This window comes from Anopheles nili, chromosome 3, assembly GCF_943737925.1.
Source record: "Anopheles nili chromosome 3, idAnoNiliSN_F5_01, whole genome shotgun sequence".
NCBI lineage: Eukaryota > Metazoa > Arthropoda > Insecta > Diptera > Culicidae > Anopheles > Anopheles nili.
In genome coordinates this window covers 45,653,893-45,672,822 of record NC_071292.1, presented here as the reverse complement: position 1 = coordinate 45,672,822, position 18,930 = coordinate 45,653,893, and the positions used below count along the sequence as shown (strand labels likewise).

General features: G+C 47.9%; 1 protein-coding gene across 2 annotated transcripts; it reads left to right on the top strand.

Moving 5' to 3' along the window:
- Window positions 1-2,961: 2,961 nt before the first annotated feature.
- On the top strand, window positions 2,962-18,888 carry LOC128727879 (homeobox protein slou). Of its 2 annotated transcripts, XM_053821832.1 has the most exons (5): window positions 2,962-3,052; window positions 5,310-5,562; window positions 13,608-14,540; window positions 15,035-15,546; window positions 17,829-18,888. In XM_053821832.1, the coding sequence occupies exons 3-5, from the start codon at window positions 13,796-13,798 to the stop codon at window positions 18,351-18,353; spliced, it is 1,782 nt and encodes a 593-aa protein (XP_053677807.1). In that variant the 5' UTR covers window positions 2,962-3,052; window positions 5,310-5,562; window positions 13,608-13,795; the 3' UTR covers window positions 18,354-18,888. The 2 variants fall into 2 exon arrangements, with proteins under 2 accessions (XP_053677807.1, XP_053677806.1); XM_053821831.1 differs by lacking the exon at window positions 2,962-3,052 and having other exon boundaries at window positions 5,151-5,562.
- Window positions 18,889-18,930: the final 42 nt, after the last annotated feature.

Sequence of the window (18,930 nt, the reverse complement as noted above, 5' to 3'; positions counted from 1 at the left end):
TGTGAATGCGTCGGAATTAGAACCACTTCACTGAAGAACTGCTCTCAAATGGTCAATTAATCAGAAGAGTTTGTATGAAGTCGCTGCACTGCTGATTGCCGGGCCATCAATTTGTGGGGTTTCATTGATAACAGCAATATGCAATGTGTGTACAGGTGAGACAATGTATACCGATCTGACAGCTCAGGTATCTAGAAAACATTTGGTGCTGTGACATTAAGTGACTTTATTTGAAATGATAATATTTTTGATCTTGCAAGAAAAACACCAAAAAGTGTATGAGCTAATGATAATAATGATCATAATAACAGAAGAACTGTTAAAAACATACCATGTTTAACATATAAATTTACATTCATCTTCGTAAGATTCTACCACATCACGTGCAAAGAAATTGCATGCAATGGTTTAAATATCATCGTATCCTCAAAAAACATCGCATGAGAAATTTAATCGCGTAAACGCTGCGATATCGACCATTCTGAACGCAATATGTTTCTAACATTACATTCAGCTCAATTTGTTTTAAACGTAATAAACTGTGACCAAAACTTGATAAAACAAAAAGCTGTGATTATTCAAATATCTGTTCTAAATTATATCTGTTCTAATCCTATTAGAGCAATTAAGTTTAATTATGCTCAACAAGGATTAAGAAACTATTGAATCAAATATGCACTGTAAAGATACATCGATTTGAAAATGTTTTGAGACGCAAATGTTTGCGAAAAAGGATGTATCGAATGTATCTAATGTTTAGTCCCAATAATGCGCGCATATTTTTCCACTTACACAAATTTTTCGCCCAAACATAAGCGTCTCAGTTTATAATCGAATACAAAAAAAATGGTGTTTACGCACAACTCTCATTCCTTCAGTTAGTCGAAACACACTCCCATTTGCACAACGCACGTGGACCAGATGTATAATTCACAGTTCATGCGTGCACAGTTCGCTATAGAACCTAGATTTCCCCGTGTCTGGAGCGTGTATAAATGGATACCGAAAGAAAATAAGCATCCACGAGTCGATTCAGGACGCGCTCGAGCATCATTCCATCCCCCCACCGTGCGTCATGCGAACTTTGCAAATTGTTCATAATTATCCTCCCTCTGCTCAAACGAATCATATACATTTCAAAGCCCAGTACACTGTGTGTTCAGCGGGAGATTACCATTCCTTAGTGCAGCACGCCCCAGGTGAACGAGGAGGGGTTATGCTTCTCAACATCGAACGCAATATCCCGGCATCGTCCCCTGCGGTGCTGTACGAAGGAAACTGTCTCCTTTCCACCCAAACAGGCGTAATTCTCCCGCACACCGTACCCGTGGTAACGACAATTGTCCGAAACAGACCCCATCATAGGATAGGCGTCCTTCATCGTCGCGCAGCTAATAAAACGTTCGCAGTACATCAATCAACGCGAACTTACGCGCGCGTCCGTGTCCGTGTTCCACCACTTGCGTATCCTCTCAACCCGACGGACACCCGGGCAAGGCGTACGAGGATGGGCCAGCATCCCAGACAAGTGGGAATTAAATCGCAGTATAGGGCGCAACAAAAAGCGCCCAACTCGAAGACGGCACTTTCGCTCTTCACCACACTTTGCTTCCTGCAAAAACCGGCTGATCTCCGCGTGCCCGTTACCCGATTGTTGTCAGCACGCGGGCAGATAACGAAGATGATACACTTGCGCGTAAGTGCGAGTGCGAGCGAGAGAGAGCGAGAGAGAGAGAGAGAGAGAGAGAGAGAGCGCACACGGGCGACAGGAGAGATAAAACGAAAATTATATACATATGAGCAAGCAGCTCATGGAGAGGGTGGAAAGGAGGGGGGGTGGTCCCCCATTCAAATCAAAATCGTTTTTCCAATTTTCAACCCACCCTCGTTGGCCTTCCCCCCACCCCACCCCACTCTCCTCCTCCTCCTCCTTCTTCTCCACTCACTGAACTGCTGCTTACAAGCGGTTTTCCCCTGCACACTGGCAAAGCGATCATCACTAACACGGTCAAACAGTCGCACGGTGCCGGGCGAATGATGTTATCTTACTTTCTCTCCATCGGCCGACCTGATTGGTCTCGTTTACACGCGCGCGTGGCGTTCTCGACATTTATCCCGTTGTCGTTGGGTGTGTGCGTGTGTGTGTGTGTGTTTGTTGCTGCTCCTGTTTTTGAACGGTGCCTGCAATCTCTCTCGCTCTCGCAAACGGACACGATGAGGCGGTAGTTGATTTGTGTATAATTCATTTCACACACCCATCTCACTCGCACTCATCCGCGTTCGTTTGTCGCTCTCTCTCTCTCGCTCGCACACACACACACACACCACGATACACCACGCACACTTCGATCGGGTTCCGGTACCGCGCTTCTCTCTCGCTCACGCTCTCACACACTAAAACAGCGCTCACTCGCTCTCTCTCTCTTTCACTCACTCGCATGAGCCGCCGTCACGGCAACAAGCGCGCGTAATGGGATGGAATGTAGAACGGGGTTGCACCGAGCGCGGTGGCGGGCGAGCGAGTGAGCGAGACAGAGCGAGCAAACAGGCGGTAGCACAAGTAATAATACACGGTTTCCACCCCACCTCCCCCAGCCCAAGGGACGATGATGATGATGGTGGTGTGTGCGATGAATATGAATGTAATTCTATGCTCCATTAGTGCGCGCGGGGAGTCGATTATCTTTTACTGCTTGCCTGATGTGTTTGTTTCTCAAATCAGACAAATGGTTTCAGTTGTAAATTGACATTCGGAGCTTTTTGTGTGTTAATAGTCGATAAATTGACACCGAGCCGTGCGGGAGTCGAGCGAGCGAGCGCGCGCGCGTGTATTTTTCTCGCTGCTGCGGTTTTTTCGTGAAGTGTAGTTGCGTTTTTCTTTTTTTTTTGGTTTTTGCTTCGTGTTGTTTTTTTTTTGTGGTGCCCGATTTTCCCGTCGGCACCGGTGGGGAGGGAGAAAGAGGAGAGTTGATGGCCCGAGGACTCCCTCTGTGTTCCTGTAGGAAAAGTTGAAAGCACACAACAACAGCAACAACAAAAAAAGGAAGAAAAGGTTCGTTTTCGGGTGTCAGTTACGGAGAGTCAGCCGCTGTTGCTGCTATTGCTATTGCTATTAGTGACCGCTCGTTATTATTATTGCCGTGTTCATCTCCACCGCCCTTCCGCTCTGCCTCTCGGACTCACTTCCTCTCTCTCTCTTTTTCTCTCTCTCTCTCTCGTACACACCGGCACAAGGCACTCGTTACCGCTTGTCACTGTTTGTTTCAATTAAGAGCATCGTTTAAGCGTTTTTCCAAGAGGTTTTGCCCGTTTCCCGTTTCCCGACATTGACGTGGGTAGCAGTAATGAAGTAAATTCTCGCTCTCTCTCTCGCTCTTTCACGGGTTCTCGCTTGGTCTCTCTCCCTTTCGCTTGTTGGCTTTCTTTTTCGTTCGTCCTCTTTGCAAACCCACTTAACAACAATCGGTTCCACCCGTCGGTTTTTGAGCCGTACGTTTCCCATCATCACCACCATCATCATCATCATCATCATCGTCGTCGTCGTCATCATCGGCTGCATGTAGGGTTTCATAGCAGCTCATATTTTTCCACTTCTGTCATCCTAATTATCTATTCCGGTGTGGCTCTTTCCAGTGAATCATTTACGCTCAGCGCGGGGGGTGGTTGGGAAAAGTTCTTGCTCTTTTTCCACTTTTCCATTTGCTCGTTTTTCACCCCCCCCCCCCCCGTCCCCTTTTCGTGCTCTTTTTCTCTAGCCGGGACGAATCGTACAAACAGAAAGATCGCTGGAATCCTTCGATGAAGGGCCCCACTTTGGGGTCGCTTGTTTGGGGTGGTGTTTTTTTTTTTGGTTTTGGGATTTTGCGAATTTTGGGAGCCGTTTTTTTTTCTTTCTCGTTCTCGTCTCCAACCAACACGAACAGCTCACATTACGCGCATTACAACGGGCATTAATCCCCATTGGGAAGGGACAGTTAAGTGGCCACTTGATCGCGTGACAGTTTTCTTCGCAATTTTCCCGCAATTCCCCCACCCACGCGTTGGAGCACGCGATTTGTTATCAATTCAAGCAAACGCCTTGGTTTTGTCCCTGATTAATTACTGCCCGCCCTCCCCTTCGAGAAGCCCAAAACGCAGGTGAATAACCGTTCTTCCGGGATGATGCTCCAATCCCTGAAGCTGAAATAGGCGGTCCCAATTCTACGTAACGGCAAACGCGCACGCGGCAATTTCAAAATCCATCACCATTCGTCGTCGTCGTCGTCGTCGTCAGGAAAATATATGATTGCGGCCAATTTACGCGGGTACGCAATAGGCTGTAAAGCCAGGGTGTTCCAAGGGGGTCGTCCACCCAAGGGGGATCATGTTAAGGGTGGGTGGGCAAGAAGGAACACACTCTCGGAATTCGTTCAGCCCGTCCAAAGAGGCCTACTTTACTCCGGCGCGCACTTCTGCCACTAATCTGATGATGATGATGGCTGGTGATGATGGCGACAACGATGGGGGGGCTCTAGAGGTGTGTCTAAAGAACCGGGGGAGGGGGGGTGGAAGATGTAAAGGCGTACATTCCCGGGGGCCTCTAAACACGCCGACGACGACGACGACGACGAAACTCCACACGGAAGTGATGGAGCTCATTTCTGGTGCCGCGGCTTCTTACACACCACGGTTTTGCGTTCCCACACGAGCTTGTTGGCCACGTGAGGAAAGGAAAGGCCAAGGGGGGGGGGGGGGGAGGAGGGTGAGTAGAAGTAAATTGAATAATAATTCCTCCCGGTTTTGCGTTTTGATCGCGTGTGTGCTGCGTTACACGCCACGGAATAGTTTGCTGCTGGCCACCGTATGTGTGTATGTGTGTGTGTTGGTGTCTTTCTCTCTCTCTCACTCTCTCTCGCTCTCGCCCTCGTTATGCGACACGTCGCTTTACGGCAAGAAAATCCTACTTTTGGGGTCCGTCCCAGTCGTCCTCCAGAAGGCTGATGATGAATTGCTGCTGCACTGACGCAAGGATGTAGATGAGAGAGCCTCCCCCCCCCCCCCCTTTTCGTTGAGTGTGAGTTGAGACAGAAGCACCCACCCCCTGAAAGAAGGGATGGGACATAATGTATCATCCTCCCGCTCGGAGTCACAATCGAACGAAGCAAAACCGGGATCCGGCGGCTGCAAGTGACAGTTATTGGAGCAAATTTGAAACGGTGAATTGTGTTTTTGCGCGGTGCTGCTCGGCGAGGAGTGGCGGAAGTGTGCGTGTGGGTGTGTATTGATTGTTTGCTTACAATTATTAATTCCTCCCCCACACACACACCTAGTGTGCTTCATCGAAGAAAAAGAAAAAAACGCTCGATGAATAAAGGAGTGAAATGAAAAAAAAAGAAACCCCCATCAAGCAGCTTGTGAAAGCGCGTTCGGAAACAGTGAATGGGTGCCCCGGAACTGTGTGTGGCTGTGTGTGACTCAATAAAAAAAAAAAACAACAACCAACAACGGTGCGCTTTTCCGCTTCCGAAAGCGTGAGCCGGCGCGTTAAAGTTATTACACACTGGCCTGGCGCATGTAACACGCGTAAGTAATGTTGCTTTTGTTGATGGAGCCCGTTGCTGTTGCTGTTCTTTGCTTGTTTTTGCTGCCTTATTGCATTCAAGTGTCTACGCGCGCGCGTGTGTGTGTGTGGGTGGGTGGGTGGGTGGCGTGTGAGCCGACGGATGAGGCAAAAACCAAAACTGTGATGGGTTGCATTTTAATCGGCAGTTTCAAATCGACGAGCGACCCATTAAAGAGCCGAGCAGCGGTTCCCAATCTCCTGCCGAGCTGCGCGATCAATTAGCCGTGATGGGGGATGAGAAGATGTGTGTGTGTGCGTGTGTGTGTAGTGTGTGTGGGTGTGTGCTTACAACCCCCTAACCCTCGTGTTGCATTAAGGGTGGCCTGAAAATCATCATCAAATGATGTGGTGTGGGGCTTCCTTTTAAATGACGCAAAATGCTCCCACAATCGGGAACTCTGTGGCCACATGTGTGTATGTGTGCGTGTGTGTGTGCAGCCCTTAAAGCGATCGCGCTTCGTAAGTGACTTAAGTGTCTCAGTCGGCTAATAAATAAATGACAACCATTCACCAGTGGACTCACCCGGGGGTCGGGGGCTGGGCATATGGATTGCATATTACGTGGAATGCGACCGGCTGCCGGTTTTTCTCACTGTGGGTGGGAGCTAGGGGGTGGTGATGGAGAAGAGATCCACCCCTTTGTGCCCTACCCAACCCCACCTGGAAGAGGGACTGTGTGGAGAGTGCATTTTCACCACGAATCATCATCATCATCATCATCATGTGCATCTGCCCACTTGGGTGGAGTTGCATTCGGTGCATTTTTCATTTATTTTCATCACACCGTAAACCCGTAAGAACGAGAGAGAGAGAGAAGTGGGAGAATGAGTGAGTGAGTGAGTGAGGGAGAAACAAAAAATGGAATGAAAACATGCACATAAAACCGTCACAGAAAATTGAATGTTGATGCGAAAAAGTCACGATGCGAAGGCGAAATGTTAATTACAGTTAAATAGACTGCTGGCTACGACCGAATCGTGGAATGCTTTGGCACCAGAATGCACACACACACACACACGCGCGGGCAGGCGTTCTCATTTAGTCAAGCACTGGTGGGGGGGGGGGGGGGGGGGAGGGAGCATAAAACACACACACAAACGTTCCGAGAACGATCGGAAAACGCGCCGGGACATTTATTCAAGCCGGCTGGCTGGGAGGCGAGGTGGGACATGCTGGGGAAAGCGCGGGCTGGGAGGTGGAAAGCGATGATGGAAACATCAGCCCTAGTCCCACTCCCCCTCACCCTCACGACAATTCCGTTGGAGAGCAAAAACAAGACACCACTTAAATGATAAATCTACAATTTTACCAACGATGACTGGCGACGACGACGACGACGACGACGGCGATGATGACGATAAAGAAGATCCGTGAACGTGGTGTGTGCCATCTCGCTCTCACACACTCTTGTCGTCCCTTTCACACGATGCCATCACACAGCATGCTTTGAGGGTTGTGTTTTTTTTTGTTTTTGCTTCAATACGTCAAAACCTCATCCAAGAGGGCCGACTTTCGTGGTGTTTCGAAGGATGCTGCCAGCAGTACCGACCGAGGAACCCAACAAGGAAAAAGGATACACTTGCCAAACGGGTCGTGTGGAAGAGAAAGGGCTCTTCACCGGGGAAACAGGGGGAGGATGAGAGGGGGCTGCTTCCTCTCAAGGGATAATGCGAATGTAATTGAATGTGCAGTTGTTGTTGTTGACGGGGATTGTCGGGGTAGGTGTTGTGCTCTCTCCCTCTCTCCCTGGCCTGGCATTACTCAATTATTTCGTCCTTTCTTTGCGCCCTCCGTCGCCCTCCCCTACCAAGTGAAACGACCTTTAATGGGCCATGTATTTTTTTTTTCATGATGTTTGCGCCAGCGCGCATGAATGGTGGTAGGGCTTGAAGGGTCTCGAAATGGGCTTCTACTGCTTGCTCTTTACACACACACACACACACACACACACACACGCATACAGAGGCACTTAAGCATAGCGCCTGCATGAAACGTCATCCAACGTGCTCTCTCTCTCTCTCTCACTCACGTTACGAGCAGTTGTAATGGATTACAGCATGAGGTGTAATTTATATTGCGTTAAATGGAGATGCGTTTTTTTTCTCTCTTTCTCTCTTCTCCCTAGGGGTGCGTACATTAAACGCATTCTCGCATTCCGCGCTAATTAATACGTCACAAATCAGGGCGACCTTCGGTTGTGATGACGATTTAAAATCAGCTCGCAGTTTTCCCCGAATGTGTTTTCTTTAAAGGAAAATCGAACAAAACGGAGGGGAAAAAAGGCCGGAATCAAACCAAAACCCATCGCACGATGTAATCGGGTCAAACATTGGTCCCCGGGGGGATGAGAGAGGGAAACCTGGATCACGTGAGCGGGAAATGGAATGTTTTTCCAGCCTTATATTAGTAAACAATTCGTCCGCGATCGATGCGCCCCTTTTCCGAAGGGGCTGATTTATTTTATTGATGCTTTCGTCGTCCCTGCAAAGGCCCCCCTGTGCTTGCGTACGAGTGTGAGTGAGAAAGAGAGAGAGAGAGAGAGAGTGAGAGAGACCCGTGCTTCCTTCCCAAACGGTACTGCCGTCGCATGTCACTAATTAACTCCCGCAGTCGGTGAATGTATTATGCGCTTGCTAAAACAATTAGCCAAATGGTCGTTATTGCACATTTAACGTTTTGAACGTTCCACCGTCCGTTGCGGCGTTGAAGCGAGTGCATCTTTCTCACTCTCTCTCTCTGGTGGACGCTCGCGTGCTCTCTCGCTCTCTCTCTCTCTCTCTCTCTCGTGCTCTCTGTCTCTTGCGCACACTTTCGCTCTCTTTCGTGCCACCGATCACAGCACACGGACGACGGAGGGCTATTAACGGTGCTCTTATTCCGTGCCATGATTTATCATCGAATATTATTGGCCCTTTCCGCCGTTCGCTCACGTTTTCCCGCGGCACACATCGTTTTTTTTATGATGGAAGCGCGCGCGCGCGCTTTGGGTGGATTGATAAGTTGCCGCCGTGGTGGCACGCAGCAAATAATCTTTATTATGTGATCCCCCCCCCCCCCTTCCAATACGGTTCAACACGTGCATATTGGCGGCTTTATGTGGCTTTATTCCGTCGTTAGTTGATAACGCGTAACGATGTTTTGTTGGAGTGATGTTAAGAGCTTAATAATTGATTTAATGGGCTACTAAATTGCACGTTTCGTAAGGGATACAAACACAGTTAACTTAACTGGGTTTAGTAGCGTATATTTACGATGATATTTTATAAACAAAATCTAATTTTATGGAATGTACATTTGAATGCATTTATAGATGCATGCACTGATTTGATTTATGTGGAAAATTTATTGAACTTGATTAAAATATATATATATGTTTATTGACCTTAATTACCAATCATGCGATCAATTCGAAGTTCAGGACGGGATATAAATCTCCGTTTTTGTTTCCTAAAAACCTCAAAAATTAACTTAATACAGTACAGGTACTCTTTTCGATTGTATTGTTTGACGCACTTCTTATTATTATAACAATCGCGATTAGATATTTTTACGCCATGTTAAAGAAAGAAAATTGTATCAAAAGTTCCTCTTTAATGACTGGAACTCTTTGCACATTTATCTACAGTTTATTTCCGCTGGCTTCTATAGTTTTCTACGCTTCCCGATAAAGCCACCTAATAATCCAGCAAATTTTTAATTACCTCACACACCCACGTGCACGAGGCAATTACACCGGCCAACATAAGGTCCAAATACACGACTGCAACTGGCCCATCCGCCAACAGGTGCACCATTCGTTCAATCATTCGCTTAATTTTATCGTTTTGAAAGTGCAACAAACTTATCATCCCACGGGCGCGCGTGTGTGTGTGTGTGGCTGGTCCATTATGGAAGCCCCACGAATCTCCATCCTCAGGCCAGGAACGCCACAACGGCTTGCGAGCACTTGTCCGCAAAACCGGCCAGTTGTATAGGTATAGGACTTCGTATTTACTGCGTCATGCCAACCATCGTGGACGAAGCGGATCCAAGCAGGCGCGCAGCATCCTCTGTCTGATCTCTGCTCGTGAAAGAGAGAGAGAGCGAGAGAATGAGAGAGAATCATCGTTGTACGAACGTTAAACGATGCCGCTGCTGCTGCTGCTTCCGGATATTGTCCTGTTGTTGTTTGGGTCACGGTGGAATGGGAGAGAAAACGAAAGATACTTCACAAGCCATCAATTAACATCATAGGGTGCGCCCGATGTTAAATGGTAATTGACTCATTTCGGAGCAAACACACGCACACGCACGAGCCGAGCCCGCCGGGGCCGTATCTATATATATATATATATATAAATGTATCTCCCGCATACATGCCGTATACATACGTTTGGAACGAATCATTCGAATAATTCCACCGTGCTATGATGCAGCACCATCCTGTCGTGGGTTTTCGAAGTGAAGAAGGGAACCCGGTGGAGTGGTAAAGGGAACGGGGAAGGGCGCATTCGGCTCATCAACCCTACACAGGGCGGCGGGTATCCGTGGAAAGGGGACTGGCATTTCAAAAACGCAATCGAAACCAGCGCAAGGGGAAAGGATGCCTTAGACTAGACGGGGGGTGGGATGTTCATCATCCATCATCCCATTTCACTCCGGGTTCGTTTTCCCGGCATCATCATCGTGTAGCAGCCACACACACACACACACACGCACACACAAAGACTCCTGCCGGTGTGTGGATTATCGTTTGACGTAGCAAATCTACCGTACCCGGCAAAAGCAATTGAACCAACGGATGCTGTGCCCGCGCACGTGAGAGAGAGAGAGAGAGCGAGAGCGAGCGAAAGAGTGAGAGAGAAAGCACGCGCACTTCTCATGGCATGCTTAAACTGCTTCCCGGACGATTCGTTCGGATGATGATGATGATGATGCTGATGCACCTCTCGAGTCCCGGAGTTATGCTCTCTGATTCACCCCCCTCCCCCTTTCTCTTTTCCTCCCTACCACCCACCCACCCCTTCGGGCAGGAGGAGGAGGAGGAGGAATGCTTAATGAAATTGTTATTGACGATTACGGTGTGCCGGCCGTTTTATGGCCCCGACGGTTCGGCCTCTCGATTGCTGCTTCTGGCTTTTGCGGTGGTTTGAATGTGGTGAGACATTGTGACAGATATGAGCATGAATAAAGGATACATAAGACAATTAAATCGATATGCGAACAATCTGCTTGTTGCAAAATTTAACACCGTACGATGGGGAGTCGGAAGCTCGCCATCAAAATTGCCACCCACCACCAGGCAGGCAAGCAGCTTGTACCGAGACTGCTAAAGCAGCAGCAGGAGAAGTACATGCCATGCTGATGTATCATTTACTCGTTTGTGTGGGTGTGTAGTGCCAGCAGTAGCAGCACCAGCAGCAGCAGGAGCATCATCATCATCGTCATCAGGCATAAGCCACCGGCTCACGACAGGAGGAGGGACCTCTATTCTACGCGCCTTCATTGCTGTTTATTAATAATTGAATAAATTTTGCGTCCACCGATCCACCGGTCGGATGATCGGAGCTAAAATACCGCATGGCTAACGGAGTGGGACTGGACGGGATCCGGAGCTGGAATTCAGCCGGATGGGGGATGGACTCGAAAGGACTTTCCGTAAGCCACCGTCCGGTGGCACAGCAGCGCAAATTGTTTCGAAGCCAATTATTGATTCCCTGTGGCCCTGGGTTCGTGTTTTTTTTTCGGTTTGAGGCACGGTGCGATAGCTTTCGGGAGTGAGGCTCTAATTCGGCGTGCAAACAAACTACCCCCCGGAAACAAACAAAGCGAAAAAGGGATACGGCTCATCGGTGCCGAATTACCATTTCACGGCATTTACTTCATTCTGTGCCGACTTGCGTGGAACGAGTCAATTGGTTAAAAACGGGAGCCCGGATGGCTTTCTTTGTTGTTGTTTTGGTTGTAAGCTGCTCACATCATGAGATGACGCGCGAACCGTCATCGTGCCTACTTCGGGCAGCAATCGATGGGTCCATCAGATCGCTTGGAGATGGGCCGGGTTTATTCTAGCCTCTCGAGGGCTCCACCGGTCAATTGTCACATGCCGGCGGAAGCGAAATATCTCATCATCGCTCGTTTCATGTACGCGGTCTCAATTAGCGTCCTCCTCTGCGATGGGTTTTGCTGTCGTCGTCGTCGTCGTTGTGTGTTTGCAGAGTCGTGAGTAAACGCCTCGTACACACGGCCTCCGATGGTTTTGGAATGCTGGAGAAGAGTGTGAACACGTTTAGCACCTCGCAGCTTCCTGTGAGACGGGGATCGATTGTCACGATTTTTGTCGGGTTTTTTTTGTTGGTGTGTGATGGCTAGCCCATTCTTGCATTCCGTTTCCACGAGGTATGGGGACACTTTTATTATTTTTAACGGCCGTGTTTGTTCTGCGTAGAAAGGTACATATTGTTGCGGGAACTTGTTTGTTTGACACGTCGTCTGGCATGTCTGAAATATCCATTTGGGATCAGGTGTTTCCGTGAAAAATGTCCAATTTAAACCTAAAGATATGGAATACCAATATAAGCGTGTAGAACCTCGATAAAACCAGAAATAGGATAGGACTGTCCTATCAACCCTCGTGAGAAAACAAAAAAAATAATAATGCAATTATGTTAGTATGCGCAATAAAAAGATTCTTTGCACGGTGAGGAGTTATAAAAGTATCAAGCATTTCCGTTTTGTGTCTCAATGTTTATTTGAATTACTTCTTTCAAGCAGCACATCATCTCTATGCAAATTTATCGCACGATCAATGAAGAAATCCTGTTTCGTTTCCTTAGACGAACAGTTGCACAAAGAAATTGTGGCCTGTCTCTCTCTCTCTCTCTCTCTCTCTCTCTCTCTCTCTCTCTTTATGCGATAAATTCATCCTGCCACCGACCCATGCCGATGAAAGGATACGCAATTCAGCAGGTATCACATCAAGGCGCGTGATGATGGGCAATAAAACACGAAAATATTTGTCCGCAATTAATTTACTAAGGCGCTGAGAAGCGTCGAAGCAGATGGAGCATTTTTCGGCATGATTTTGACATTCCTGTCATATTTATAGTGGCACGAACGGCGTATTAATAGAATGCTCGAAACTCTTCACACTCTCGCCTTCTTGAGCTCGGTGTTGGAGGGGGTTGCATTTAAAATTTACGGCTGCACGCCTTCTGATGAACGTGTCTTTTTCGCTCCGTGCTAAAAGCATCACGTAAAGGATCTGTGCGTATGCTGGGAAGCATTTAAACGCTTTTGCTTTAACCTGATTTCTCAAAATGTTCTTTCGAAAATGAAGAGAAAATTTGTTTGATGCGTAAAAGAGTTTGAAGCGTAAAACGTGTTAATAATATATAGATACGAGTAAATTAAAGTATTCTGATTTGTTATACCTTGAAGGCAATTTAGTTATGTTTATCGACTATCAGAGTGTTATTCAAATATGTTTCATTTTAAAATGTTATTGATTGTTACAGATTTGCATAACTTATACGAGAAGCTTATAAGTCTTGCCACACGATGAATATTCATGTTTTACTATCTTATTCGATAGGTGAATTATAAGTGGAATTATTACGCTCGAAACTACTTAGAAAGTTCCACAATGAAGATTATTCAGCACATAAACAAGTGAAAAGATATTGTGCAAGCTGAAAGTGTCAAAAAAGTTTCAAAAACCGATAAAACAACTAGTACGGGTTCCTGTTTATGGACAACTGTTTTGAATTGGTGTTTTTTCAGGTTTTATTGTTTTTTTTGTGTTCATTTTGAACATTTAACATAGTTCTGCTCTATTACGGTTTGTTACTGAACATTGCGTTCAAATCCCCAGTAATGGTTTAGCGCGAAATTTAACAGAATAGTTTCCCACGTTTTTTTTCCAAGGATGTAATCGTCTCAAATCATTCGCTTTAGCATTTTCGTTTCTCTCCGAATTGGCTGGTAAAGCTAACAAGCTCATGAACGCATTTGATTTTATTTGCAGAATAAATCTCCCCACCCTTCGAAGGTCAAAAAGTTTTGAAGAGCGGATACAAGCGTGATCCCTCTTTCAGGAAAGTTATCAGTACTCCAACCAGGAACACCGTGCTAAACCGTGATAGTGCATGCAATAACGGACCGTGCTCGGTGCCGGAGGTGAGATACGGCACACCTGCGAGTGGCTGAGCCAAAATGACCCAAGCAGAAGAGGTTCTCGAGGTGAAGAATCTCTATCACAGCAATGTGCCGGATGATCAACATCCGGCACATCACGGTGAGAAAGAACACCGACAACCAGACCACGGTGTGGACAAACGCCACGTTCATCAGCATCCCGATCGTTCGAGACCACAGGACACGATCGTACGTAACGGACGCGATCACGTGGAAGGTGACAACAGCGCCCCTAGCGAGTGGACAAAGCAAACCCAGTGGCATCCGCACGTGTACGCTAACCCACCAAAGCAGCCACCGACGCCTCACTCGATAATGGACATCCTTGGGTGGAAGGGTTCGAAGGCGCCAAGTCCTGCCGTTACCAAAGAAGAAGGTCCGTCGAGGGCTGGCGCGAGTAGTAGCAGTCCGTTTGATGCCAGAAGCGAGGAGGAAGCTCGAAGCATGACGTCGTTCTTCTATCGTCCGACAGACGTTGAGAAGCGTGCACCACCGGAAGTCGACGAGGAGGAGGATCACGATGTGACCGTCGATCAGGACGAGGATAGCGAGGAGGAATCAGGGGTGAAACGATCGGACGCTGGGCGTTCGCGAACAGGGAGTCCTAACGAGGACGAACCGCTGAATCTGTGCATATCGAAGCCTGTGGTGGCAGTGCAGGTAGAAGGAGGACCTGCTGGTGTTCACGCCAGGATGACGCCAGGATGTGCGAGTCGCAGTTCGTTGGAGCGGTTACACGAACGGAAAGTTACATCGGAGGAAGGTATGGAACTTTGTCGATTGGAACTTTGTTTTAAGGGGAACATTCTTTGGTTCTTTTACTATTTTAATTGCCGTGTTGTTTAACTCGATTTAGACTCGAGGGATCTAGAAGTTGTAGGCTCACAATTGGTCCAAATTATAGGTGCTAAGCATTTTGAAGATCGTTATTGACCGTATACGCTCATAAAGAAGTAGCTTTTTCACGAGTAAATCAAAGGACTGATACTTTTCTTTCATTCGATTCAAAAAATCCTTTAGAGATTGAAACAACTCACAAGTTTCCATAAGTTTAATATGTCTGCTTACGTTTACAATCAATTAGAAAGTCACGTTTAAAGAGGTATTCTGTTTGTTATAAAATGTAGAGCCTATGTTGAATCAGTTCATTGCTTATAACTTGAAAAGGAATATAGAAGATTTCGATTGCTCTCCGGATCTTCTCCGAAACAGCTTACCAATATCCTGTATGTTTCTCCAACATCATTCTCCACGTAGATTCCACGCAAGAATCGACACGATCTTCTTCCGCACATCTCCAACAACGCCGGCCACATCCTTCCGCGGCTCCAAGACCCCGATCCATCGCACCTCCTCCAACATTGGCCCACTCGAGTGATGCCGACTCGGACATTTGCATGTCAAACGACGACTCATCGACCACCGACGGACAGTTCAGTACCGTCAACGAGGCCGTAGCCTCAGCCACCATGAACATGTCGACGTTGTTCTCACTCCCAAAGTCGACAACCGCCGAAGGACTGCTGGCAGGATCGATAACGCCGGCAGCAGCGTCTACAAACGGCAGCTCGTTGGTGGCCACCGATCGTGGTTCTATTGAAGAGGAAACGTCCACCGGTGTGGGTCATCATCGGCGCAAGAAGAAGGCTCGCACCACGTTTACCGGACGGCAGATCTTTGAGCTGGAAAAGCAGTTCGAGGTGAAGAAGTATCTCTCGTCGAACGAGCGGACGGAAATGGCCAAACTGCTGAACGTCACGGAAACGCAGGTAAGCTAATCGAACGACTTGGGGGGCCGGGATCATCGATTTCCAGCAAATGCAGAATGATTGTTCAATGTTAACAATCGGGTGAAATCTTTCATCGGTTGAAAGTTTTCAAGAGTTATCCTTTTTTATTATTTGCCTGAGTGGTTAGAATGAAAAGGGTTATTAAATTAATAGCAATTACAAGCCCATAGCTGTCTCATACATTTTAAATAACAACGCTGTAGTTAACAAGGATAGTTCCTAATGTTCTGATGAAATTGACTGGTATTTAGCCATTTGCTTTTCTTCCTTTAAATTTTAACATTGAATCTGACAATGAAATTAGGAAGCATTCGAAAGAAGGAAGAATCCTTATTAACGTAACCGTAGTTTCTTGCGTTGTAATTTGAGTAAGTAATAAGTAATAATGTAATTTGAGCCACTGCTAGTCTCGGGCGCTTGTTAGAATTAAAAAATTACGCGTATTCATCCATCACCAACTAAATTAACCTTCATTTCCTTCTCAATTTTGCTGCCACCGTTTGGTTTATGGCGGCATAAAGTTAGCAAAACAACCGCAAAGCTAAGCATCCGCCCAAGCGAATCATCTGAATGATTAGAAACTGTCAACACCGTAGCACGACCCGGCCATACCCCCGGCTGCCCATGCGTATTAAGCGGCCAAATAGCAGCGATTAATAAACCTCAACTCGCTCAATCAGTTCGCGTTTTGGGTAGCGATTTATTCTAAACCCATCGCGTTTACGTCAACGCAAGGAGAAACCTTTCCCGTGCGGGTGAAATATTTCCGTCCGTTCCGTCGCGGGTGTTTTGTTTTTGCTCGTCAACCGCATCACCAGGACAGGATCGGTTTCGATAATCCTCGCCTCCCTCATTAGTTAATATCTTTCCCCCCCACACAGGGCGGCGGTGTGAAGGAGGCTTAATTTGTTTTATTTATTTATTCCGGCTCGTAAAACTGATTGACAACTTCTCTTCGGTGTAGAAAGCGAGAAAGAGCACACGCGTGTGTGTCCGTTTCTTCTGCATCCAACAGCAGCAAGATGTATATATTCAAAACACCACCCCCACCGCGTGCGTGCCAGGGTTGACGACGAGGAGGAGGATCTCGACAACGAATCGCGCCAGAGTTGATCGCGGCTGGTTCGGCGGCAAACATGAAACGGGAACGTGCGGCACTTCGAGCTGAACCATTTATGATCGTTTACGATGCCATCCTCCCGCGTGTGTGGGTGCGGGTGGGTGTGTTGCGCGCGTGCTGTAAAAGCTGGCACTAAACAGGCATGCAACAGTAGCACCAAACACCCCCGGGGGGATGATTTAGTTTCATTCTCGTTTCGTGGCCCTTTTTTTCTCCTTTCTTTCCTTTTTTCCTTTTTGCTCCACACACTCACAAAGCCATCGGATGCTGGTCCTTTTTGTGTTGCCTTTCGTGGCATGAAGAAGAAGATCCTCGCACACACACACACACACACACACACACACACACACTCAATCGGGCACGTTCCGAATGCTCTGACGAAGACGTATCGCACGCCGGCAGGAGCGCGCGTGAACGATGGGCATATAAAATTAAAAATGAAATGTTTATTTTTTGTCTCCTCCCCGCACCACTCGACACCCTTCTTCACATACACACACACACTCCCAAGCGCCTTCTGCTGTCCTTTATCGTCCACGGTCCACGGTCTACGGTCCCCAGTCGGGCGACCTGGTAGCTTGGTTGCTTTGCGTGTGAGGGCTTTAACGATTCCAACAATCATAAAAGCGACAGTTATAAAAAGAAATGTTGAGCGTAATGTGTTATTTTTAGTACCATCCATCATCGCCCCCCCTCCCCCTTTCCGTGTGTCCTCCACCAACACACACACACACACACGTACACCGGTGGCATATATCCCACACGGTGGTGACGAGGGCGGAGGCTCATTTGTGTCACTCAAATGATTTTGACAACAATATTTTCTCAAATCCTCGCTCGCGCGGTGAGCCGGTGGGGATGAATGTGTCGTCGTGTTTCTTGCGGATGAGGAATCGTGCGCGCCCCCGTGAAATGTGAGCTAATTAATCTCGGTTGGGGCGCGTGGACTAAGAGGAGCAGAAGCCTTGGTGTGTGGAGGGGTGTTGATTTCTCGTCCCTCTCAGGGAGGGCAGGTTGTCCTGGTGATTAGTTACCCTTAAGGCGAACGCTCGCACGTTCGCGGTTTCCTGTTTTGCTCTGGGCTTTTATTAATGAGAGGCTAATTTGTAACGCGTCTTTTTTTTGTTTTGTCGCTTTGCAGGTTAAAATATGGTTTCAAAATCGACGCACCAAGTGGAAAAAGCAGGACAGCGCGACGGGGCCGTCGGCGGATGTCCCGTCCGTGCAGCAATCCCCGAAGGATGTGTCCGGTGGTGGAAAAACCAGCCGAGGTCCATCGTCTAAAGCGTCGACTCCGATCCCGTCCGGTGCGGCTGACCAGCTGTTAGGCCATCCAGCGAAACCGGCGTGGATTAGCGAACTGGAGAGCCTTCAGGAACTGCAGCAACCCTCAGCGGCGCCTCCACCGCAACATCAATCTGGGGGCTCGGGAAAATCGCGTGCGTACGCAAAATCAACAACCGGCGGTAGTGGTACCGCTGTAAGAAAGAGTGCCGCTGGATCGAGTGAACGACGTAGCGCGGCAGCGAGACAACACGAACAGCGCCACCTACCGGGCGCAGCGGGTACTGAGCGGCGTAGTAGCAGCAGCAATAGCAGCGCTAGCAGTCGAAGCAGCAGCGCACCAGTTGAGCATCCCCACCAACAGATGGCGCAATCCGCATGACATTCTCAGCACGTTGAAGGCTCGAATGGTGACGCTGGCGACGACGATGATGAAGACGGAGGCGAACAGCTTCCCAGTGGGGCATGAGGATTCGACCGGGATTGCTTCACATCCTTGTGTGTTTATTAGGCCAGGATTCCGACCACGTACGCCCGTTCTGATGAGCTTTTGCGAATGATATTACTTTTATACCTTGTGCCATTTGCTGCTGGGCCGACGCAGCACTGCTCTTGCCAATGTATGCTGCTTTCCGTTCCTGGGGCTTGGACGCGCGCGCGTTTGTGTGAGCTTTGCGAGTGTTTGCTTTACGAGATATAGGCGGTGAGGAGACGAGACCAGTCGGCTGATGGGGAAGAGGCTCCCCTGTGGGCCGCCCGAAATTAGTTAGAAAGCCAAGAAATCCTGCTCCCAAAAAAACGTATTTTTAGTTGCGAGAAAACATTTATACCCACGCAAGGAGTCGCGTGGGGGCGCAGAGAGTAGACCAAAGTAGGAAGACAATTGAACGAAATAAAGGATGATTTTTTTAACCGAGTGTCCATTTGAAATGAATGTTGCAGTGCGCGTCTTACGTGTT